Source organism: Macaca thibetana, chromosome 2, assembly GCF_024542745.1.
Source record: "Macaca thibetana thibetana isolate TM-01 chromosome 2, ASM2454274v1, whole genome shotgun sequence".
Taxonomy (NCBI): domain Eukaryota; kingdom Metazoa; phylum Chordata; class Mammalia; order Primates; family Cercopithecidae; genus Macaca; species Macaca thibetana.
Genome location: NC_065579.1, coordinates 32,305,422 through 32,332,935, shown reverse-complemented (window position 1 = coordinate 32,332,935; position 27,514 = coordinate 32,305,422). Strand labels below are relative to the sequence as shown.

Genomic DNA, 27,514 nt, shown 5'->3' with positions numbered 1-27,514 from the left:
TCAGAGGTTACCATACCAGATAAAATAAGAAGTTCAATGATTTCTGCATCTCCAAGGTAAGCTGCAGCGTGCAATGGGGTTCGCTTTTCATTGTCCTGTGATAATAAGGAAAGGTAGGAAATACGTTTTAAAATAAGGTTAATTTTAATAATAGTTTAAATAACCACAGCAATCCCCCCCCCCCCAGCCATTATTAACTATCAGCTTATTACTTTTATAACTCTAGCCTAGTCTGCAAGTCCCAATTTAAAAAAAAAAAAAAAAAAGGATGTGACCAGCCTGGGCAACACAGCAAGACCTTGTCTCTACAAAATTTTTTTAACAATTAGCCAGGCATGCAAGTGAATGAGGCTGCAGTGAGCCATGACCGCACCACTGCACTCCAGCCTGGGTAACAGAGCAGGACCTTGTCTCTACTAAAAATGAAAAAAAAAACCAAACAAACAAAAACACAGGGAATTTCCTTGCTAAGGCAAAAGCCTGAAAAAAAAATTTTTGACCTTAAAATAGTGGTATAAAGTGCAGCAAAGAATAAAAATAAAAACCTAAAATGACAATGAAATAGCTTCTTAGATTTTCTTTGAATAAAGATGCTTGTGCTGCTGATATATATAGGAAAATTTTACTTCATACTAATCTTTTCATCAGTGTATTTCCGCAGTTTTACAGTTTAGAACTGTTAACCTAATTGAATAAAATAAACCTTAACAAACTAAAAGATTTGCTTATCAAAATGTTTCCACAAGAGTACCCTCAGGGGCAAAAAGAGAAAATATTTCTGGGGATTTGACATTATACTTTAAAGCAATTTTAAGTTTTTTCTTAACATTCCTGCCAGTTTTACTTTCATTTCCAAAATATATTCATGTCTGTTTCAATATAAAAAATACATACTCATCCAAATCTTCCTCTAGGAAAAGAAGCTACCTCTAATGCATGTTTCATGGACCTCCTACCAGAAAACAACAGTGCTCTCCAGTTCAAGATGCAAGGCTTTAGAGTAATGTCACATTCAGGGATTTTTAATTCATAGATACCCTATCTAAAGTTACAACAGAGTATTACTGACTTGGCTGCATCTTTAAAAAACTATTCAGAAATACTTATATTGAAACTTACATCCTTAATTTTTGATAAAGGCTTTTGTGACAGATTGTTAGTTGTTTTCTACTACGTTCTTCCTTTTGTCCACAGGAATAAAATTTTAGCTGGTCACTTAGCCACCCAGTGAGAGAATACATTCCGAGCCTCCCTTGAAGTTGTTGCTTAGTGTGGACCAATGGTATGTGAGTGGAAATTAATAACAGGCACAACTTCCAGGTCATCTTCAACTTAAAAGACAACTACTCTAGGCCGGGCGTGGTGGCTCACGCCTGTAGTCCCAGCACTTTGGATTAGAATACTACTACAGTTTTCAAGATTTAAACAAATGAAAAATTATACTTCACTTTGTAATAACTTTCTTGTTTAGGAATCCCTTAATTACTTTAAGAAAAAATAGTCGGGCCATTGAGAATTAAAGTAAAAACCTGCTTGCTAGGCAAAAGAGGGATTAAATATCTACAGGCAATCCAAAAAAGGCTTAGCTGTAGTATATGACATTATTATAAAGAGGTATCTTAACATTTGGGAGGCTGTGGTGGGAGGATCACTTGAGGCCAGGAGTTCTACACCAGCCTAGGCAACACAGTGAGACCTCATATCTATAAAAAATAAATAAGTAAATAAATTAGCTGGGTTGGTGGCATGCACCTGTAGTCCTAGCTACTCAGCAGGCTGAGGTAGGAGGATGGCTTGAGTCCAGGAGCTTGAGGCTGCTGTGAGCTATGACCATGCCACTGCACTCCAGCCTGGGCAACAGAGCAAGATCTTCTCTGGTGGGGGGTGGGGGGGAATGTGTGTAACATATAATTACCACTGGTCTCATTAAACATTTCTTCTTATAATTTTAATATTGCTTTTGTCCTTGTAACAGGTGTTCCAGCAAAGGGAGGCTGATATAGTGCCAATGTTAAATTGTTCAATAAGCTAAGAGTTCTTTCTCTCACCACAATTACCACAAAACCTTTTTTTTTATTCCAATATATACCACCCCAGGAAACAGAATGCTCTGCACAGAAATTATTAAACAAACAATTGTTGAAAGAGCTAAGGCAGAACCACTATAGTAACAGAATACATGCAAAGATGAGTCCTAATTTAGTCATTTTTTAAAGAAAGGACACTTTGCCTAGGCTTTTCAATGTTACTCATTAACACAGCAATCTTCCTAGAGTGTTTAAATATGATCAGATTTAGTGAAATTGAGAAACATCTATTGCACCAGATACACCACACACATAGCACAACAACACAGAAAGTGAGTCATCCGTGTGTGAGAGATATCTGGAATTCCATGACTCAATGCCTCTCAAATCCCATTAATGTGTTTTAAAATGATTAAAACATGAACACAAACTCTTAATCTTTATTTAACTGACTCACATGATTAACCAATATCCTTGGCTTCCTGAGTAAGGCAAACAGTAAACAGTAAAAACAGGGGTTTTGCCCTAAGCTTATTTCTTAAGGGTCTAATTTCTCACATCAGCTACAGAAAGTCTAAACAGAAGTTACAGATAATGCACTCTTGAGTATGGTCTGAGCAAGGAAGAGAACACTGAACACCTACCTGTCAGTGGACTCCACATCCAATGAAAAAGCCTTGGCCTAACTTTAAAAAAAAAAAAAGGCTGGAAATACACAGTCACACTGAAATGCTCAGAGATCACATTTTAGAATTCCCAACTACCATATATCAGATGAGAGGTCTTCTAGTTGTACATCCACACAATGAAATACTGTGCTTCCAGTGTAAAATAAGAAGCAGACCTCCGTGTTCCTTATCAATGGAACAATCTCTAAAGCACAGGATTAAACGAAAAATGCAGGTTCAGAACCACTGTAGTTAAAAGGTTCTACATACACTTAGGCTTGAATATGTACGAAATATCTCTGGAAGAATACTCAAAAAATGAACACAGTAATCTTACCCCTGGGGAAATAAGTTTGTTGACTAGGGTCTGAGTGTGTAAGAGAGTTATTTTTCATTATTTGTAGTCTTCTACAGGTACATGTTTTACAAAGAAAAACAAAACAGAAAAAATTAAAAATAACTTATTCAATCAACTGAGAAGCATCGTAATAAAAATTCTAAAAATAATTTCCCATAACCAGGCATTTTGTAAGTACTAGGTGCCCATTAAAATTTTTTTTCTTAAGTCAGTTTAGTTTAGAAGCCATTACATCTCAATGTATTATTCCAAAATAATCCCAAATAGAATTATTGAATACACACCAGACTGAAGTTTTTGAACTCATTCAATCATATACTTTATATACTTTTTTAAAGTTTTACTTTAAGTTCTGGGATGCATGTGCAGAACGTGCAGGTTTGTTACACAGGTATACATGTGCCATGGTGGTTTGCTGCACCTATCAACCCATCATCTAGGTTTTAAGCCCTGCACGCATTAAGTATTTGTCCTAAAGCTCTCCCTTCCCTTGCTCCCCCACCCTGTGACAGGCTCTGCTGTGTGATGTTCCCCTCCCGGTGTCCATGTGTTCTCATTGTTCATCTCCCACTTATGAGTGAGAACATGCAGTGTTCAGTTTTCTGTTCCTGTGTTAGTTTGCTGAGAATGATGGCTTCCAACTTCAGCCATGTCCCTGCAAAGGACATGAACTCATTCTTTTTTATGGCTGCATAGTATTCCATGGTGTATACATGCCACATTTTCTTTATCCAGTCTGTCATTGTTTCCAAGTCTTTGCTATTGTGAATAGTGCTACAATAAACATATGTGTGCATGTGTCCTTATAGTAGACTGTCAATCATATACCTTTAAGGAAATACATTTTTCTTACAGCTCTTACATAAGTGCTATGAAAGGTATTTTATACATATGATTAGGACTACAAAAAGTGATTGCTTACTCTCCCCAAATAAAAACAAAAAACAGTTTTAGCTCTTACAGCAATTATCTTGAGAGACAGAAGGTGAAATACATTAAAAGTTCTGGCCTAAATAAGACCAATGATTGTTAATTACTCTGGGGTTGGGTCATAGGCATGAGCTGAGACAGTGCATTACTGAAGTGCTACACAAGTAGTCGAAACATGAGAGAATTTCTCTGTGGTGACGGAATGGTTCTATATCTTGAATGTGCTAGTGGTTACACATGTGCCAAAATGCCGATTCATGCACAAAGCCATCACCACAATTACCACACACCACACACAACCCCTCTCCCCCAAATGAGTGCTTGCAACAACTGCTGAAATCAAATTAAGGTCTGTAGTCTACTTAGTTGTATTGTGCCAATATCAATTTCCTGGTTTTGACAATGCACTAAAAGTTATCACCACTGAAGGAATCTCACGATGGAAACATCGCGCTGTGCTGTACCATCTGCAATTTCTGGTGTGTCTATAATTTCTTCAAAATAAGTGTTTAAAAAGTATTCAGAAGCACCCTGAATTATTCTTTAGTTTATATATTATGTTACAATGAACCTTAGAAGCAAGCTAAAAAAAAAAAAAAAAAAAAAAACACTAGGAAAGCTGAGATAACAGGAATAAAGGAGGCTGTGAGTAAAAGAATCTATGGTGGGATGACAAGCTCAGGACAGGCAAAGGGTTAGATCCATGAGGTGACTTAAATTAAATCTGGAACTAAGACTGCATTTGTACATTTTCAGCGGAAGTTTTACCTTAATGCAGATTTCAAGATCAAGCTCTAAGAGGAAACATATAAAGTAGAATAATAGGGAAGTGAAAAGAAAAAAATGACAAAGTGAAAGACAAATATTTGTTCAAGGCAAAATACTTAAAAGTGACTCAGAATTCATCCACTTCGGTTGGATTCAGTCACAACCTTTAGAGCAATGATACAGGTCTGTAATTCTGCCCTTGTCCAGGTCTTGAAAATGTTCATGTACACTAGCAATAACTCCTTAGGAAGACTAGTAGTAACAGCAAACAAAACAATTAACACTTACCTAGTGCTTACTTTCTGCTAGGACTGTTTTAAGCACTTACCAAATAGGGTTAAGTATGCAACTGTATCTCCTTATTTTACAGATAAGGAAATCAAAACAAAAGTTTAAGAAACTCATTCAAGATCACAGGAAGTGGCAGAATCAGACTCAAGCACAGATAGATGGACTCTGAGGTGCATGCTGTTAATGTATTATGCTGCCTCTATTTATAATATTCCTCTACCAGCTTGATCACAGTCCACTTAAAACTAATCATTCTCCCTCAAAGCATTCTGTAGTCTGACTTCACCTTTTTCTCGTCAACAACACAGTTTTCTTTGTATTCTTCTGTCCTTTCTCTATTTTTCCCATTTACACCTAATAGTCGCTCTCTTTCTTGCCCCTATCATGATGCTTTTTGCTTCCATTCCTATTGCTATCAGACTAAAAATTCCCTGATAAATATTTACATATCATCAATGCTCAGGTTATGGTCCCCAGAACTCAGGTGGACCTGGCTAGGACTCATCAGATCCACTCTTCTCTTGCGCCTTTATAAAATAAGTTTTGATTATCCTGCTGTCCTCGAGATCTGCACTCAGGGAAGCCTCATGGTGAACCTCAGTCTTAAGGATATAGCTCTGTAAGATATTGGTGAATACCTACAGCTACTTCAAGCAAGATAATTCTGGCTTACTCTGGTACAGAAGTCATGCTTAGTACTCTTACAGCTATTTGGGAGAATATTCACATTGTGTTTTTAGTTAACGTCATTTTAAAATTTACTATCACCCTTCCAGGATCTTATTCTCAGACCACATCGGAGATCCAACAGGCTTACCTGCCAGCAGATAAGACTTGGAAGCAATTTCACTTTCACTATCTCACTTGCAACTCTGCTCAATCACCTTTACTGGCTGTTGTCACCATCACCAATCACCTCCATTCTGCCTCCTTAACCTCATATTCAAAAACTACTAACCAATAGCTGGAACCATAACAGACACAGAATACATGGCACATTTTCATCTGTACACATTCCCTCTGGCCAGAATGTCTTTCCACTACCCGAATTCCCTCTACTCTTCAAGGCCCAGTTCAGTTTCTATTTCTTTCACAAAGTCTTCAGGACCATGTCAGTGCACTGAGATTTATCCATCCTATACTCCTATTACAACATTATTATCTGTACCATATAAGGTGGCATTCTTGTTAATACTCAGTTTTGGGTTTATGTCATGGCTTCAAAATTTGGTAAAAAGTATCTAGAGAAAACAAACTGTCTATGTCCACATAATACCTGGCTTAAAGTTATGTACCTTATAGGCACTAGAAAGGATTTAACAAATTATGTTAGTGGACAACACTTGCCATGATTCAATGATATGCTAATGTGTTATAGGTTGTAGAAGACTTCCATATTGATTTTGGGTATGAGAATGAAGCACATTTTAGAACTACCTCTGACAGACAACTGTAAAATAACTGTTAAAACCAGTTCCAAGATGTATGCTATGGTCCTTTTCCTCCAAGGCATACTTTGAAAACCTCTGTGGAACCTTAAAGTTTCAGATTATATGAAAAATCACTAGCATTTATCAGAGCAATGTAACTTTAAGGAAAAATTATAAATAGTACACATTTCTATTATCATCCTCAATAATTACTATTATTGAATACATATATATATTAGAAAGCATTACTAGGTACAGAAATCTAACTTAAACCAGTTTAGGCAAAATTGATTTACAGGAAGGACACTGAAGCATCTACTGGAATTGAGCACTGAACAACCAAAATTGAGGAAAGGCAGGCATGTGGCTAAGTCATAAGAACAAATGAAATAAAACACTTGAAATACTCAGGACTCTGTCTTTTGTCTCTGTTTCTTCTTTGCACATGAGCAGATTTTTCTGCCTTCACAGAACACTTTTTTTCATGGTAGGGAATAAGCCATCACAACACCTGACATTTACTCTTAGAACTTCAGCAGCCCAAGGAGAAGTCTCTTAATTCAATCTCCCAGAAGAATATCTGACTGGCTTAATTTGGTGCTCACCAAATTTGCTCATAAATTTAATGCTTACTTCTATATTAACTGAAAGTAGGGGATGATTAACATGGCAGTTCCTGTAGTAACTATGTATAATGCGGACAGCGTCTTAGAAAAGGAGAGTAAACCTGAAGATTTTTATTATGTGCAACCATTGCATAAAGCACTTAAAACATCTTATTTACTTTGTAAAATTATTGTACAGTTTATAGCATGCAACAAAATGATGAACATTGGATCAGTCTGCTTTGCATTGCTACAAAGGAATATCTGAGGGTGGGTGAACCTACAAAGAAAAGAGGTTTATTTGGCTTATGGTTCTACAGGCTGTGTAAGAAGCATGGCACCAGGCCAGGCACAGCGGCTTGTGCCTGTAATCCCAGCACTGTGGGAAACCCAGGCGGGGCGGATCACCTGAGGACAGGAGTTGGAGACCAGCCTGGCCAACATGGTGAAACAACATCTCTACTAAAAATACAAAAATCAGCCAGGCATGGTGGCGGGCACCTGTAATCCCAGCTACTCAGGAGGCTGAGGCAGCAGAATCGCTTGAACCCAGGAGGTGGAGGTTGCAGTGAGCCAAGATCCCGCCACTGCACTCCAGCCTGGGTGACAGATCGAAACTCTCTCTCTCAAAAAAAAAAAAAAAAAAAAAAAAAAAAAAAAAAAAAAAAAAAAAAAAAAAAAAAAAGGGATGGCACCAGCATCTGCTTCTGGTGAGGGCCTCAGGAAGCTTACAATGGTGGCAGAAGGCGAAAGGAAAGCAGGGGTGTCACAAGGTGAAAAGAGGTATCGAGAGAGAAGAGCGGGTGCCAAGCTCTTTAAACAACCAGCTGTTGCATGAAGTAGGAGAGCTAGAACTCACATTTACTGCTGGGAAGGCACCAACCCATTTATAAAGGATCTGCCCCCATGATCCAAACACTTCCCATTAGACTCCACCTCCAAGATTGAAGATCACATTTCAACAAGAGATTTGGAGGGGACAAACATCCAAACGATATCATTTATTTTCAAAAGCACTTGAAACATTAAGACAAACCATATTCTGAGCCAAAACCAAACCTTAACACATTAAAATAAATCAAAATCATACAAAGTATGTTCTTTGGCCATAACAAAATTAAATTGGAAATAAATAACAGAAAGATAACCTGACAATTTGAAAAGTGCCAAGTATTTGGGATTCAAAGAATATTTCAGTAGTAAAGTAGAATAAATGTAGAAAACGAATTCTAAATAACTCATGTAAAGAGGAAGGCTCCAAGAACACTAGAAAAATATTTTGAATGGAATGAAAATGAATACAACACATTAAAATTTTGGGGATAAAGTTAAAGCAATAGAGAGCAATTTATGTATTAAATGTTTGTATCAGAAAAGGTCTCACTAATTTAAGCTTTCACTTAAACTAGAAAAAAAGGGCAAAATAACCAGCAAAAAAAAAAGCAGGATGAAAATGATAAAGATGAAAACAAAACAAAAACAGAATATTAGTGAACTCAAAAGCTGATTCTTTGAAAAGATAAATATAATTAGTAATCTTCTAGTCAGAATGATCAAAGGAAAAAATAATCTGTATCAAAACTAAGAGGGGATTATCAATAAAATCCCCAAAACATAAAAAGATATTGAAGCCAACATTATTATCCTGATACCAAAACCAGACAAAGATATTACGAAAACACAAACAAAAACCAAAACAGAGATGAATATCCCCCATCAACACAGATGTAAATATCTTAAACTAAATATCAGCAAACTACATTCAGCAATATATGAAAAGGGTACTACATCACGACCAACTGGGGTTTATTCTGGGATCACAAGTCTTATTCAACTAGAACCAAATGGAGTAAATTCAACATATTAGCAGACTAATAAAAAGAAAGGTCATATAATCATCACATTTACCAAAACCCAATATCTACTCATGATCTTTATTTATTTATTTATTTTTTTGAGACAGAGTCTCCCTCTGTTGCCCAGGCTAGAGTGCAGTGGCACGATCTCGGCTCACTGCAACCTCCACCTTCCAGGTCCAAGCGATTCTCCTGTCTCAGCATCCTGAGTAGCTGGGATTACAGGCGCACGCCACCACACACGGCTAGCTTATAATTTTTAAAACTCTCAGCAAACTTAGAGGGGAATTTTCTTAACCCAATAAAGCGTATTTACAAAAATCTACAGCTGACAGGTAATTTAATGGTGAGAGTGAATGCTTTTTTTCTGAGATAGGAATGAGGCCAAAATGTCTACTCTCACCGCTCCTACTCAAGTACTTGTCAGTAAAATAAGGAAAAGCAAAAAAACTTATCAATTGAGAAAAAAGAAAGAAAAGTATATTTAGTCATAGATGGCATATTATTTATAAAGAAAATCCCAAGGAATCTTTAAAAAAAAAAAAAAAAATCCTAGACTAAGTTTAGAAAAGTTGTTGAATGCAAGGTCAATATACAAAACCAACTATATTTCTTACTAGCAATTAATAAGTGAAAGTTATACTAAAAAAAGGTATCATTTACAATAGTATCAAAAGATAAAAAGAGAAGGAAAATAAATGCTTAAGTATAAATCTAATAAAAATTTGTAAGATTTGGGCCAGATGCAGTGGCTCACTCCTATAAACCCAGTACTATGGGAGGCTAAGGTGGGCAGATCACCTGAGATTAAGAATTCAAGACCAGCCTGGCCAACATGGCGAAACACTGCCTCTAATAAAAATACAAAAATTAGCTGCATGTGGTGGTGTGCGCCTGTAATCCCAGCTACTTGAGAGGCTGAGGCAGGAGAATTGCTTGAACCCAGGAGATGGAGGTTGCAGTGAGCCAAGACTGCACTCCTGCCTGGGTAACAGAGTAAGACTCCATGTTAAAAAAGAAAAAAAAATTGTAAGATTTGTATGCTGAAAACTACAAAACACCCCCCCAAAAAATCAAACAACACCTAAGTAAATGATGAGAGATGCCATGTACATGAATTGGAAGACTCACTATTGCTAAAATGCCCGTTTTCCTCAATTTGATTTATAGATTCAATGCAATCACAATAAAAATCCTCACGGGATTTCTTGTAGATACTAAAAAGCTAAAATTTATGTCTAGAAATAAACCCACACAAATATGATTGATTTTTGACAAAGGCAAGTCAATGTATAATATTTTCAACAAACGGTCCTGGATAACCACATGACAAAAAACTAACCTCCATCTATACCTAACACCTAAAGCAAATGTTAACTTAAAAGGAATCATAGACCTATTTCCCAAATCTAAAATTATTATACTTAGGAGAAAACCGTGGGTTACATAAAGAGCTCTTAGATGCAATACCAAAAGCAAAATCCATGAAGTTAATGAATTAAACTTCATCAAAATGAGACTTTACTTGTACTGAGAAAGACACAGTTAAGAGGATAAAAAGACAAAGCATGCATTGGGAGAAAATGCTTGCAAATCACAGATCTGACAGAGAACTTGAATTCAGAATATATAAAGAACTCTTAAAACTCAAAAATAAGAAAACCACCCAACAAAATATGGGCATTTAAATTATGCTGGGACAATGTGGTACCTATTTGGAAAAGAACGAAAACAAAAACCAAACCCAAACCACTACCTCACATTATATGTAAAATTTAACTGCAAATATATTATAAAACTAAATGTAAACAGCAAAATGTTAAAAGCACTCATATATAAATATGGAATATTATCTTTACAACTCAAGTTAGGAAAAGACTTCTGAAACAAGACATCAAAAGCATTAACTATTTTTTAAAAACTGAAAAACAAGGCATAAAAAATTAAGACCTCATGTTTAATGACACGATAAAGAATTTTGAAAAGACAAATTGGAATGGGAGAAGATATCCGTAACACATGGAGGTCAAAAAGGGCTCATATGCAGAATATAAAAAGACTTGCTGCAAATTAGGTAAGAGACAACTCAAAAATAGGCAGGAGATTTATTTATGTATGTATTTATTTATTCTTCAGACAAAGTCTTACTCTGTCACCTAGGCTGGAGTGCAGTGGCATAATCTCAGCTCACTGTAACCTCCACCTCCAGGGTTCAAGCGATTCTCCTGCCTCAGCCTCCCGACTAGCTGGGACTACAGATGCCCACCACCATGTCTGGCTAATTTTTGTATTTTTAGTAGAGATAGTGTTTCACCATGTTGACCAGGCTGGTCTTGAACTCCTGACCTCAAATGACCCACACACCTTGGCCTCCCAAAGTGTTGGGATTACAGGCGTGAGCCACCGTGCCCGGCCCAGGAGATTTAACAGGTACTTCATAAAAGAGACTGGCTATATGCATGTCTAATTAACATATAAAATGTGCCTGAAACTGTCATAAAAAAGCAAGCTAAAATAACAACATACAACTATGTAGGAGGAAAAATCAGTTTTTCCCTTCAACTCACACATCACTCTATACAAAACCAGTACTTGATGTGTGGAGGCTGTTTCCTCATGCAACAAAGCAATTCCCCAGAGGACACCAGCTGGGTGTACTCTAATTCCATTCAATCCTGACACTATCTACCTGAAGACAGCATCAGATCTCAAAGAGAGTGCTCAGTCCCAAAAGACTGCCCCTTACTTCAGATGCCAGTCCCTACTAGTAGATTTTCACCTATACTTCTCACCAACTGGCTACAAATTGAGGTGCCCACTATCTCCTTCTCAGGTTTGATTAGTTTGCTAGAGGACCTCAAATAACTCTGGGAACACTTTATTTATATTTACCGATTTATTAATAACACAAAAAAGGGTACAGACGAACAGCCAGATGAAAGAGACGTGTAAGGCACGCATCTTCCATGGAAGCATGTGCAACTTCCATTCCCTCTCTGGGTGCACCACCCTCCAGGAACTGCCACATGTTCAGCTACTGGAAAATCCCTGAACCCCGTCCTTTTGGGCTTTTATAGAGGATTCATTACATAAGCATGATCAAACAAATGGCTACTGGTAGCCAACTCAACATGCAGTCCCTCTTCTTTCTCCAGAGATTGTGGGATGGGGGGTTTGAAAAGTTAAAGCCCTCTAATCATGCGTTGGTCTTTCAGGTGACAAACCCTCATCTTGAAGCTGAGGGGCCTCATAACCATAAAAAAGACACTTATCACCCCAGACATTCCAAGGGTTTTTTAGAAGCTATATGCTAGGAAACTGGACCATGTCCAAATAAACACTTTACCATATCGTACACTACATACTTCGAAAACCAAGAATGTGGTCCAAAGATGTGGACCAGTAAGAATTCTCACACAATGCTCATGGAAGTTTAAGTTGTTTAATATCACATTATCAAGTAAAGCTGAATATATGTATAGCCAAGTATTTATATTATAGAAATGCATGCTTATGTGTATCAGAAGACATGTTTACAAATAGTTGCATCGTTCAAAATAGAAACAAAATGTGAAACAACCCAATTACACATCAATAGCAGAATGGATAAACTGTGTTGGATGCATTCAGTGGAATTAGGTAAATTTTTAAAACAAAATAGCATTGCACAAAAGAACACAGACTCGAAGAATATATACTGTATATCTATTTGATTCAAAATATGCAAAACTAAATTGTATTGCTTAGGGAAGAATAAGTAGGTGGCAAAATTATAAAGAAAACCAAAAGAGACTATTATAGAAATTTACTGGTTACACTGAGGGGTGGGGTGGAAAGTTTTGATCATAAAGTGGTCACCAACAAGAGCACTTCTGAGGTGCTAACGATGTTTTCTGATCCGGGGCGTGGTTACATTTACATATTCATTAAATTGTACATTTGTTTTATATAATTTAAGTTTATTATATTTCCTAATTTTAAAAAGGTTAAAAGGAGGAGGAAAGAGTTGGTTATGAAAGTGTACCCATTCTTCCAACATATCAATTAAAACACATCTGAATTAAGAGGTAAAATATATCAAAGAATTGACAGAAGAAAGGCTCTGAAATATTTCCAGCCTAAGAACAGTAGTTTCTCTTGTTGATTTAGGAAGTTTTGTTCTCCTGAACTAATGCTCAAAATGAAAAAAAGTCACCTAAAACTGAAAAAACTACTTTATCCTTTATATACTCATGTCCCCTCCCTAAGCACCAATTTGGTTCCACATGGAATCAGGAATAAAAGTAGAAATTTTATTACCAGAGATCTGTGCAACGCAATCTTGGGGTGGGGTGGGGGGGAAGTAATCTAGTTTCTGTGCAAATAAAACCCCAAACCCTCACTGTACATATTTATCTTCCAAACCAATGATGAAACTTTGACCTACAGTATCTGTAACTGTTATTTCTCATATACAGAGACACATGTGTTCTAAATGATGAGTTTATTATTTTTTGAGCTAGTCAAGTGTCAGCTGCCCAAGTACAATTAAGCTAAACAGGCTTCTTTCAATAAACTTGAAACAGAAAGAGTGAAACAAAACACATGTGTACCCGAAATATGGAGAATGGCAGTATTCTCTTATGAAATAATAAGTTTGTTATCATTTGCAGTTTTCTGTTTATGGTCTGTCAGAGCATTGACTTCAGAGGGGCAACCTGGACAGCTGACTACTCCCATCACCAAAACCAAAGTATAAACACACACACACACCCCCTCTCCACCCTACCCCTCTCAATACCCATACATAATATAATCAAATACCTTTAGATTATAAACTTGCTAAAGTCAGGGGCTATGTCTTGTTTATATTCATTCGCTTCTAACACTTATTAAATAGCTACTATTTATCATACTCTGAGTATAAAAACAGGGAATAAGTCAAACAAGATTCCTATCTCCAGAGTTAGAGCCACTGAACGTGAAACAAGTCAATTAATATGATGACTGTTACAAGGGAGAAGTTCAGAGTGCTATGGACACCTATTAGGCTGATGTAATACCAGCTGGGAGACCAGCAAAGCAGTTCCAGAAAAATATACTTATGTATGATATTAATTTTCTATTGCTGCATAACAAATTACTAAAAGTCCAACAGCTTAAAACGAATCATCTTTTAGTTCACAGTTTTAAGGGCAGTAATTCAGGCATGGTGTGACTGGGTTCTCTGCTGAGGGTTACACAAAGTTGAAATCAAGGTGTTGATGGGCTGTGTTCTCACCTGGAGGTCTGACTAAAAGGAAAAAAAAATCTGTTTTTTGGCTCATTCAGGCAATAGTCAGTTCTTTGTCCTTGTAAGACCTCCATTTTCCTTTCCCGGTTGTCAGCCAGAGGTCACCCTCCAGTAGCAGAGAATGTATGAGTTCTTACCATATGGCTCCCTCCATCTTCAAAGTCAGTAACAGAGAATATCCTTCACATCAAATCCCTCTCATATTTCTAATCTCCTACTCCCTTTGTTCTTAACTCTAGACCCAGATTTAGAGTTCATGTGATTAGGGCAGACCCATCTAGATAACCTCACTTACCTAGAGTCAGCTTTATGCTCTGCCAGATGACATAAACTAATCAGGAATGAGACCTGATATGCTTTGGCTCTGTGTCCCCGCCCAAATCTCATCTTAAATTGTAATAATCCCTACGTGTCAAGGATGGGACTACGTGGAGGTAACTGAATCATGGGGGGCAGTCTCCCCCATGCTATTCTCATGATAATGAGTGAGTGTCAGGAGATCTGATGGTTTTATAAGTATATGGCATTTGCCCTGCTGGCAATCATTCTCTCTCCTGCCGCCCTGTGAAGAGGTGCCTTCTGCCATGATTGCCATGACTGTAAGTTTCCTGAGGCCCCCGCAGCCAAGCAGAACCGTGGGTCAATTAAGCCTCTTTTTTAATAAATTACCCAGTCTTGGGTATTTCTTCATAGCAGTGGGAGAACAAACTAATACAATACCCTATCATGCTTACAATACCAGAAATCATACAGGGGACCATCTTAAAAGTCTGCCTACCATAAACTGCAGCCTGAAGAATAAACATAAGCTTAAGATGAGGCAAAGGAAGAGGAAGAGAATGCAGGTACAACTGATAATCTGATATAAGGAAATAACATTAAAAAGCAGGGAGAAGAAATTATGTATGATTGGACTTGCCTTCACAGGACCCAGCATAGTAACTGGCATATATTACTAGTCAAGTGAACATACCAAGGTTTATCAAATTAAACAAGCAAGTATTTACTAAGCTTACATGCTTATAGCTAGAAGAGAAAAGGTAAGAAATTACTAATGCTAAGCCACTAGATAGAATTGAGAGGTGACACGCCAGGGGAGACAATATGGACAAAAAACTAAAATTGACATAAAGAAAACTGGGTTCTTAAGTGTCTTTGAGATCTTGGAAAGTGACCAAACGGAAGCGACCAAATCAAATAATTCCAAGGGCCTTAGTTTTGCCTCATCTGTAACAGAGCTGATTAACTACTTAATCTTTAAGATCCCTTTCCAGTGCTGACTATCTACAATATGGAAGGCACAGTTCTTGCCCCAGGACAAATTCCCTGCAGGTATTTTACAATCTAGTTATTAATTCATGTTGTAATCTAGACATTGCTCTATAATAATACATAAAAACAGACAGCATCCTACTCTAAGTACTGAACGTATTCCATTCTACAAATTTAGCAGTAATCAGATACTTATAAGGCTTACTTGCTTTTTATAGCATAGTAAAACACTAAAATTACACATCAATAACAGGTCCTGTAAAGGCCAAAAATGGCAGGCCCACAGCTAACATCACACTTGACAGTACAAAGTTGAAAGCTTTCTTCTAAGATGAGGGACAAGAATGCTGCCCACCCTCACCACTCCTATCCACCATAGTGCTGCAAGTCCTAGCCAGAACAATTAGGCAAGAGAAAGAAGTAAAAGGCATCCTAATAAGAAAGAAGGAAATGAAATTGTATTTGCAGACAAGATCTTACACAGAGAAATCCCTAAAGCCACACCAAAAAACGACTGAAACTGACAAATGAATTAAGTTGCAAGATACAAAATCCACATCAAAAAAAAATCACTAGCCTTTGTATATACTAACAACAAACTATCTAAATAGGAAATGAAGAAAACAATCCTATGTATAATAGCAACAACCAAAAAAAGTAAAATATTTAGGTGAAAATTTAACCAAACAGGCAAAAGATCTGTATACTAAAAACTATAAAACATTAATGAAAAAAATTGAAGAAAACACAAATAAATGAGAAGATATACTGTGTTCATGAACTAAAAAATTAGTATTGTTAAAATGTCCATATTACCCAAAGCAATACACAAATTCAGTGCAATCCTTATCAAAATTCCAATGTAATTTTTCACAGAAAATAGAAAAAACAACCCTTAAATTCATATGAAAAAATAAAAGACCACGAATGGCTAAAAACAATAACCAGTGAAAAGAACAAAGCTGGAGGCATCACATCACTGATTTCAAAATATATTATAAAGCTACTGTAATAAAGACAGCACAGTATTGGCATAAAAACAGACAGAGTGACCAATGGAACAGGATAGAAAGCCCAGAAATAAATCCACTCATTTATGGTCACTTGATTTTTGACAAAGGTGCCAAGAACACACAATGTAGAAAGAACAGCCTCTTCAATAAAAGATGTTAGGAAAACTGGATATCCACATGCAGAAGAATGAAACTGCATTCTTATCTCATACCATATACAAAAATCAGCTAAATATACATTAAAGACTTAAATATAAGACCTGAAATTATAAAACTACAAACAAGGGGGGAAGCACCACAACAATGGTCTGGGCAATATTTTTTTGGATATGACTTGAAAGCACAAGCAACAAAAACAAAAACTGGCAAATCGGACTGCATTAAATGAAAAAACTTTTGCACAGAAAAAAAAAATCACCTATATACATTAGCGAACCATATATTTGAGAAAGAATTTATATTCAAAGTATATAATAAACTCAACTCAAAAGCAAGAAAACAACCTGATTAAAAGAGATAAAGGACGTGTCATGATTAATTTTAGGTGTCCATTTGACTGAATTAAAGGATACTTAGATAGCTGGTATGGCATTATTTCTGTAGAAATCCATGAGGATGTTTCTGGAGGAGACTGGCATGTGAGTCAGTGGACTCAGAGGGGAAGATCTGCCCTCATTGTGGGCAGGCCTGGATGGAACAAAAAGGTGAAGGTAAAAAAAAAATCACAAACAATAAGTGAGGTGATGGATATATTAGCTTGATTTAATCATCCCACATTGTATACATACACCAAAATATTACATTGTACTCTACAAATATACACAATTATCATTTGTCAATTAAAACTAATATTAATAATAAAAAGTAGAGGTGATGCCATCTATGACTGGACAATTTTAATCATCAAATGCAATCCAACTGTTTGGTAGGCTAATGTTTACAGTTTCTATTCCAAAAATACTGCTGGAATACAAAAGAAAATTACCATTCCACAAAATATGTAATGTGTAAGTCTGAAAACATTCAGTGGAATGTCAGTTGCTTCAATCAATAAAATTCTTAATGCTGTATACAAAGTTTTGTTGTTGTTGTTGTTGCTGTTTTTAATTCCCTGTGAGTTTAGGAGACAGTCTGGAGTGAACAAAGGGGCTGGAATTCTCAGGATAGAGCAAGAGAGGAGAAAGAATTACATGGAGAGACTCCCAAAGATCTGCAGAATCTCCCTTTGAGTACTCAACTGAGCACTGAGTGAGAAAGGAGTGTAAGAATACTACCTGAAGCTGGTGAAAGAAACAGCAGTGTTTTTCAACCTTTTTTCCCTTACTACCCTTTTCTGACAGTTTTTCCTAATCGTTTCCCACGAAATTTCAATACCACTGTATTTCTAAGTTATACACTTTGGCCTTTTAGAGGACCACAAATCATCGGAATATGTAAGATTTTTCATATACATACATACCCACAAAGAATCTATTTTCTCTCAATTAGGAGTGATATCACCTCCAATGAGAACAACGGATCGCAGAGAACAGAGTGTTCTGTTCCAACTAGCCAGTTAGGGAAAACTAGTAATTCCTGCAGCATGGAGTAGAGTACTCAGGAGAAATTTGTTTCAGTAGTAGAGAATAATTAGGCTATTTTAAAATTAAATAAAACACCATTTACATTAGGATAAAAAATTATAAAATACAGATAAATCTTGACAAAAGACATTTATAATGAAATTACAAAATAATGGTGAGAGAAATTAATAAACTTTGTCATATACTTTGCAACATACACAGATATTAAGTCAAAATAGACAGCATATTTAAATGTGCAAACTCTGAAAGAGCCAATCCTTCAAGATGAATCCTGAGTGGCTAAGTGGAACTAAATTTCAAACAAAGTCAGGCAACCATTTGGTAATTAGAGGTTACACACATACTGAGTGTTCAGGGGAAAATGTCATACTCACTAAACTTTGGGACTTTCATAGTTGTCTGTTCCTGTGTATGATACCTGAATCAATCAACAGATCAATTAACAGACTGTGATCTGCGCCGAACCATCAGAACTCAACAAGTTTCAAACAATCAGAACTAAGTAAGTTTGTATCCCTCATTTGCACAAGCAGATCAGAGTGGGAACCTGGGCGAAACTTTTGCCATCAAAGACAAACTTTCTCTTGGTTCTCTTAGAACACACCTTTGTTTTGTACAGAAGGCTGCATTTTCCTGGTGTACAAACCGTTAGCTGGCATAAAGCCTCTTTCCTTTTTGAAAGAAAATCCTTTTCAGTGAATTTGTTGATAAATGTGAAACTTAAAACTATAAAACTTCTGGAAGATATGAGCAAAACAAAATAACAATAGGACAGTTTTTTTTTTTAAGATACAACACCAAAACCAAGGTCCATAATATAATAAATTGATAAATGTGGATGTCATCAAAATAAAACTTGAGCTTTTGAAAAACACTCTTAAGAGAATGAAAACACAGCCAAAGATCGAGGACTTGTTTCCAGAACATATAAAAGAACTCTGAAAACTCAAGAGTAAGAAAACAATCCAATTAAAAAACTTGCAAGAACATTTGAAAAGACATTTCACTAAAGATATATGGACTGACAAGATCATGAAAAGATGCTCAACATCATTCATTATTATAGAAATACAAATTTAGACCAAATTGAGATATTACTATTACTAAAATGTTTAAGATTTTAAAAGACCAAATATTTGTGAGAATGTGGAAAATTTAGGATTCTCATATCCTGCTGGTGAGAACGTAAAATAATACAAACAGTTTGGTAAACAGTTGATCAGTTTCTTAAAAAATTAGGCATGTATATTCAACCATTCCACCACTAGACATTTACACAAGAGAAAAAAAAAGCACCCTCTGTCCTAAAACCATAGGTATGTACATGGTCTTTTCTTATAGCTATTCACAGTAACTAGTGTTGGAGCCCACAACCCTCGATCCCCATCTCAGGTGTATCTACCCAGCTTTCAGCTGGCTTGTATGGAACATGGAGTGAAGGTGGGGGCAGGCATGAGAGAAGAACCAACTCAGCTTTCTCCCAGGAGAGAAATGACACCTCCCTCCAGCTCTGTGTAGCCAGTGCCTCTAGATTCCAGTTTCAAATTTGTAAATTTTCTTCATCAATGTTGAGGTTTCTCCCAAGATCCATAACCAAGTATATGTCCTATGTCACTATGACTAAATGATTACTACGGTGGTCCTGAAACAAAGAAGGTATTATCCACTGGAACCAGCAGTTTCAAAATACAGGTTCAAAATACAGAAATTTGTATTCCACTCAGGTATTTATTTTTAGTAAGCATGTTATATGTGAGTTCTGATTTTCCTTTTTCATTCCCAACGTATTTTAGGAGTCAGTCCATATTAGTCTATAGAGACTTTCTTCATTCTTTATAACTGTATTTCATAGCATAATTTATTTAATTAGCAGAACTTTCCCTCTTAGAGGGCATTTGGGTTATTATTAATCCTGTTCATTGGTAATAAATGGGATCTTTTCATCAAGTTAACAAAAATTCTACTTCAATGGACAAGCAAAAAATTTTAAATTTATTATGTTATTAAATATATTATTAACTTCACAGACTACCTTTCCTCTAGGTTCAGTGTTTAAAGCAATTTTAGTGCATATGTTTATACGAATTGGTGGAAGGTAAATACTGGCATTTTCTATAAAGCTCAAGTATCAATACTTGCATACTCAGAAATATGCTGATGATTATTTATACTTACACAGATATTGATAGTTATATGGTATGGCAAAAATATGATAAATTATGTCCTAAATTTCAAACTGAAATGAAGTAACTTTGGTCTGAAAGGTCTCAGCTAGTGCCTCAGCCTATTTTTTAAACACTTTTATTGAGATACAATTGATGTGTATTTCTCTCTCAACAATATGCTTTATTTTTCCAGTTACTATTAAGTTGGACACGGGTTCAAATTCCCATTCTGCTATACTGATTTTGCAGAAGATTAATTTTTGTGAATTTTAGTAGAAACATTAACCTGTCAATTTTACAAAACTGTTGTACAAGTTAAATTGAGTAGTATAAAATGGCTTATGCCTATGTCTGTCTCAAAACTAAAGTTCTACAATTAACACCAATTTTAACACTCTTAATAAAAAAAATTGTATGTATAGAAAATAATTTTCTTATAAAGAATCAAAGTTTTCCTCTAAAATGTGGTATCATTAATATTTCAGATGAACTTATTTGGGTTCCACTACATGGCATTAAGTTCTAGTAAATCTTAGGGAAAGGCATTTATTATTTTGGTCACAAAATTCTAAAAACACAAATGAAAGCTTCTGGGCAAAAGCAAGAGGTCACTGAAAGTCACTTAGAATTTTTAGAGTATCCTGAATTTGGAGTGGGGAAAGACTGTGAAGATCATTAATGTAACCCTACACATTTACAAAAAAAAGAAAAAAGAAAAAAAAAAAGGAAAAGTGAGGGTTGAAGTTAACAGGATTCACTCAACTTGTATAGCCAATAAGGGTAAGAAGATATGAAAATCTAGGTCTTTCAACTGCTTTGCTGGTGATTAGTTTAGAGTAGTCTTGTAACCAATGGAACTTTAGGAAGGAATTTTGTGGGGACTCTGGAAGAGATGTTTTAAGATAGCCGGGCGAGGTGGCGGGCGCCTGTAGCCCCAGCTACTCGGGAGGCTGAGGCAGGAGAATGGCGTAAACCCGGGAGGCAGAGCTTGCAGTGAGCTGAGATCTGGCCACTGCACTCCAGCCTGGGTGACAGAGCGAGACTCCTTCTCAAAAAAAAAAAGTACAGAAGAGTCCCTATTCCACTCTCTTTGGTTGTTTCTCATAAGTACATGATGCAGCAGTCATCTCTTTATTATAAGAAAGCCAAGAGTTTCACAGACAAGCTCACCCAGAGCTCTAATATTGCTGTTTTAACCCCAAATTACCATGCTCTAGATTAAATTATTACAACAAGCAAAACACCTCTATTTATTCAGGTAGTCAAAAGTATCTGTGGCCAAAAGCCGCCAAATATAAAACTCTAGTATTTGCTAGTGAAACTATGTTACATGACTTCTACCATAGAAGACTTTATGTTATACCAAATAATATGAATCTATAATTTTTTTAAATTAAAGTTTTGTTAAAAATCTATTAGGGAAAAAAAAAGTTGACTTAAAAAAATAAAATTGACAAACCTTTAGCCAGACTAAGATAAAAAGAGAAGATCTGAATAAAATCAGAAATGAAAAAGGAAACATTACGACTTATTTGCAGAATTCCAAAGGCTTGTTAGTGGTTACTGTAAGCAACAACTATATATGCTGATAAACTGGAAAATGTAGAAGAAATGGACAAATTCCTAGACACACACAACCTACCAAGACTGAAACAAGAGGAAATCCAAAACCAGAACAGACCAATAACAAATAATGAGATCAAAGCTGTAATAAAAAGTCTTCTAGTAAAGAAAAGGCCAGGACACAATGGCTTTACTGCTGAATTCTAACAAAAATTTAAAAAAGAAAGTAATACCAATCCTACTCAAAATATTCTAAAAAATAGAGGAGGGAATACTTCCAAATTCATTCAAGGCCAGTATTACCCTGATACCAAAACCAGACAAAGACACATTAAAAAAAGAAAACTACAGGCCAGTATCTCTGATGAATATTGATGCAAAAATCCTCAACAAAATACCAGCAAACTGAATTCAACAATGTATTAGATCATTCATCATGACCAAGCGGGATTTATCTCTGGGATGCAAGCATGGTTCAAAACACACAATCAATTAACAAGATACATTATATCAAAAAAAAAAAAAAAAAGAATAACCATATGATCATTTCAATTGATGCAGAAAAAACATTTGATTAAAAAATTCAACATTCCTTCATGATAAAAACCCTCAAAAAACTGGATATGGAAGGAATATACCTCAACATAATAAAAGCCACATATGACAGACCCACAGCTAGTATCATACTGAATGGGGAAAAACTGAAAGTCTTTCCTCTAAGACCTGCAACACAACAACGATGCCCACTGTCACCACTGTTATTCAACATAGTACTGGAAGTCCTATCTAGCGCAATCAGACAAGAGAAAGACATAAAGGACACACAAATTGGGAAGGAAGAAGTCAAATTATACCTGTTTGTTGGTGATATAATCTTATATTTGGAAAAACCTAAACATTCCACAAGAAAACTAGAACTGATAAATTCAGTAAAGTTCCAGAACACAAAATCAATGTACAAACATCACTAGCATTTCTATATGCCAACAGTGAACAATGTGAAAAAGAAGTTAAAAAGTAAGCCTGTTTACAATAGCCACACATAAAATTAAATACTTTGGAATCAACCAAAGAAGTAAAAGATCTCTATAATGGAAAAAATAAAACACGAATGAAGAAAATTGAAGAGGATACCAAAAAATGGAAAAATATTCCAAGTTCACGGACTGGATGAATCAATACTGTTAAAATGTCCACACTACCCAAAGCGATCTACAGATTCAATGCAATCCCAATCAAAATACCAATGACATTCTTCACAGGAATAGAAAAAATACTAAAATTTATATGGAACCACAAAAGACCCAGAATAGCCAAAGCTATTCCAAGCAAAAAGAACAAAACTGGTGGATTCCCATTATCTAACTTCAAATTATGCTACAGAGCTATCGTAACCAAAACAGTATGGTACTATCATAAAAACAGACACATGTACCAATAGAACAGAATAGAGAACCCAAAACCAAATCCAAACATCTACAGCGAACTCATTTTTGACAAAGGTGCCAAGAACATACACTGGGAAAAGATAGTCTCTTTAATAAATGGTGCTGGGAAACTGGATAATCACATGCAAAATCATGAAACTAGACCCCTATCTCTTGCCATACACAAAAATCAAATCAAAATGCATTAAACACCTCAAACTGAATCTAATACAAGAAAACAGTGGGGAAAATCTCCAGGACATTAGTCTGGGCAAAGATTTCCTGAGCAACAGACCACAGGCACAGGCAACCAAAGCAAAAATGGACAAATGGGATCACATCAAGTTAAAAACCTTCTGCACAGCAAAGGAAGTAAGTAATCAACAAAGTGAAGAGACAACCCACAGAATGGGAGAAAATATTTGCAAACTACCCCTCTGACAAGGGATTCATAACCAGAATATAAGGAGCTCAAACGACTCTACAGGAAAAAACCCAATAATCTGATAAAAAATGGGCAAAAGATCTGAATAGACATTTCTCAAAAGAAGACACACAAATGGCAAAAAGGTTCTTAACATCACTATCATCAGCGAAATGCAAAACTCAAAGAGATATCATCTTGTCCCAGTTCAAATGGCTTTTATCCAAGAGTCAGGCAGTGTGAGGATGTGAAGAAAAGGGAACCCTTTACACCATTTGTGGGAATGTACAACCACCATGGAGAACGGTTTGGAGGTCCCCCAAAACACTAAACACAGAGCTACCATATGATCCAGCAATCCCACTGCTGTGTATATATCCAAAATAAAGGATATCAGAATATCAAAGAGATATCTGCACTCCTGTTGCAGCACTGTCTACAATAGCTAACATTTGGAGGCAATCTAAGTGTCCATTAACAGATGAATGGATAATGAAAATGTGGTACATACACAATGGAGTACTGGTCAGCCATAAAAAAAGAGACCTAGTCATTTGCAACAACATGGATAGAATTGGAGATCATTACGTTAACCGAAATAAGGCAGGCACAGAAAAACAAACATCACATGTTCTCACTTATTTGTGGGATCTGAACATCAAATCAATTGAACTCACGGATATAGCATAAGGATGGTTACCAGAGGCTGGGAAGAGTAGTGGGGGGTTAAGTGGGAGGTGGGGATGGTTAATGGGTATAAAAAAAACAGAATGAATAAGACCTACTATTTGATAGCACAATAGGGTGACTAGAGTCAATAATAACTTAATTGTATATTTTAAAATAACTTAAATAATGTAATTGGAATGTTTGTAAATCAAAGGATAAATGCTTGAGGGGATGAATACCTCATTCTTCATGATACGATTATTTCACATTATATGCCTGTACCAAAACATTCCATGTACCCCATAAATATAGACTTCTACTATGTAACCACAAATTTTTTTTAAAACACACTAAAATAAAAAGAAAAATCTATTTGGTGTGTTACTAAGAAAGGTGCTGTTTAGTGGTCTACAAAATTCATAATTTCAGGGTGTGACTAAAGAAACTAATCTAAAATTATACAATGACTATTTAATGGTAGAAAAATAAATCTGAACTTATATCCATTCTAAAAATGTATAAAAACAACTTCAAAAAACTTAAGAGAAACTTGAGTTTCAAAAAGTCCAGTGTTATTCTCCAAATACTTATTTAAATAAATTTACTTTGGAAAAATACCACAGTCACACTGACATAAAGCTTAAAAATATTTTATTACCAATTAAAAGGGCATTTAACACCCACTGCCTTTTAAAACCCCATATGATTCCTTATCAAACAAAATCATAAGATATTTACCATCTTAAATTCAAATAACGGACAAAAAGTTAATAAATCTTGACTTTAAGGCAACACTCTCAACTACTAAGAAATGGTCATGAGAGAAAAGGCCTAAAGGCAATCATAAAAGTTGTTGTCAAAAATCTCTGTATCACTGAAGACAATGTCAGAGTCACTCTCAAGAAAGGACTACTGATGAATGAGCTGATGCTCTCAACGACTCTGAATATTTTTTTAATTTAGGATAAATTAATTAAATATAACATAAAAGTAATGTTAGCTGTAATAAACTTTGTTATGATGGAGAAATTGGCCCTGGTAAATGGAATTACAGTTCAAACTTTCTAATCAAGGTAGTATTTGTCAGTACTATTAAAATAAAACCAAAACAACAAGAAAACCTTAGGAGTTAAATGGAACAGAAAACATGTTTTCCACCTTTTCGTGCATCTATATACCCCTTTAGCTATTTTCTTAGAAATGCACACTCTTCAGTATACCCTGGGTAAAGTGACCAGACACTCCATTTAAAACAAACCATGGCCAGGCACAGTGCCTCACGCCTATAATCCCAGCACTTTGGGAGGCCAAGGCGGGCGGATCACCTGAGATCAGGAGTTTGAGACCAGCCTGGCCAACATGGTGAATGAAACTCTGTCTCTACTCAAAACACAAAAATTAGTTGGGCGTGGTGGCAGGTGCCTGTAGTCCCAGCCACTCGGGAGGCCGAGGCGGAGAATCGCTTGAACCTGGGAGGTAGAGGTTGCAGTGAGCTATCATGCCACTGCACTCCAGCTGGGCAACAGAGCCAGACTCTGTCTCTAAATACATACATACATACATATATCCTGAATTAGGTGCATGTTTCCAACTAAATATAAACTTGAAGTCAATTCACTTAGAAAAAGCTTTAAAAAATATATAATGACAGCATTCTGTTCATTACCCAATGTTAAAATTAACAACAGTTTTAGCCAATGCCTCAAATCTATTCAGATAATCCATTGTTTTAAAAATAAGCTAAAACCTTTTTGTATCTACCTAAGTGGTCACAGCAGTATTGTATCAAGAAAAAAAAAAAAGGAGGAAAGATGAGAGTTAAAAATGAGCTTGCAACGGGTGCTTTCTTAAAACCCCAATCATTTCTAGGTCGTCTGTTTTGGTGTTGCCACAGCGACTTTGTGAATCATATGACTTTTCACTCCCTCCATAACTCAGGGGTACATTTGTTTCTGGTAAAAATATATACATTAGTGGATGTAATTTTGTTAGAGTACATAATGTACTTTCAGCTACAATTTAGTAAACTACATACTGGCCATTGAAAAAACATACAGAGAGAAAATTATCCGTATATCCACTCTTTCTAAAACTGTCCATCATGTCAGCAGTGAATATACTACTGTATCTTTAAGTCTGAAAACTTTTCGAACAATGACTTTACCGAAAACCTAATCTGACAAAAATTAATCAACCATCATCATAAAACACTCACCATGATTATTTACAAAAAGCAAATCTGATCTTATATTTAGATATACACTTAAAAGAATCCTCATTTGAAATGCACAGTTAAGTATTTAATGGTGAAGTATCATGATTTCTGCAACTTACTACATATACATGTAAAAGATGTATATCAATAAAGCAAATATGGCAAAATGTTATCAATACCAAACATAAGTGAAAGGTATATGGGTAGTCAGAGTGTTTTTTTTTAACTTTCCTGTGTTTAAAAAATTTCAAAGTAAAAAGCTGGGAGAACAAAAGACCCCTACTGGCTATTACTGCCCTGAGTGTATGTCCAGTGTTTTCCCTTTTGCCTCAATACCTTCCTGCCCTCATTTAAAACAACTGTTACAGAGTTATATTATGTCTTATAAACAAAAATCACAATTCTAGGAAATAATTTTAATAAGTAGTTTTAAAGGCTGGCATCAGTGAATTAACTGTTTTACCTGAAAGTTAACATCTTCTTTCTTAAATATTAGTGCTCGAACTTCATCAGGATCTCCGTTAAATATAGCTTGCACCAGTGATGGCTAAAATATAAGAGAGTAATAAAAACATTAGAATCATCCATGTGGGGTGACTAAGGATATTACATAGTTTCTGAATCTACAAGTTTTCTTCCCTGTAGCAATAATCACTTTTGACATTAGCCAGAAGTTTCATAAAACCAAATCATGTCAAAGTACAGGATTTCTACTTGGAAAAAAAAGGCCTAATTAAAAAAAAAAAAATGAATTCAGTTTGACCCAATTTAGGTAGTATAATAAACACAATCAGATTTTATTTCATTTCTTATAAGTAGAAGCCTCTGTTTCTGTATATGACAAAAAGAAAGACTCTTCCAAATACAAATGTGTGATCTCAACACCTACTTGTGGGACAGAACTTGTTAAGCAATTTCCAGCCCATGAAGGAAGGCTCTTTTGAAAAGGTCTGTTTGGGGCATCAAATTATCTTACAT

At 35.7% G+C, this 27,514-nt stretch overlaps 1 protein-coding gene across 10 annotated transcripts in view; it reads right to left on the bottom strand.

Annotated features, from left to right (window-relative positions):
• ANKRD28 (ankyrin repeat domain 28) overlaps positions 1 to 27,514 on the bottom strand; it is a 189,975-nt gene that overhangs the window by 96,709 nt on the left and 65,752 nt on the right. For 9 of the 10 annotated variants that reach the window (XR_007722763.1, XM_050777511.1, XM_050777502.1 and 6 more), the window contains 2 exons: positions 27,000 to 27,083; positions 17 to 95 (listed from right to left, as the gene is read on the bottom strand). Coding sequence is in view for 9 of the 10 variants with exons in the window: in XM_050777511.1 (XP_050633468.1) it covers positions 17 to 95; positions 27,000 to 27,083 (163 nt within the window). In the remaining variant the exon portion in view is untranslated. The remainder of the gene's footprint in view (positions 1 to 16; positions 96 to 26,999; positions 27,084 to 27,514) is intronic. The other variant, XM_050777518.1, reaches the window with a different exon arrangement.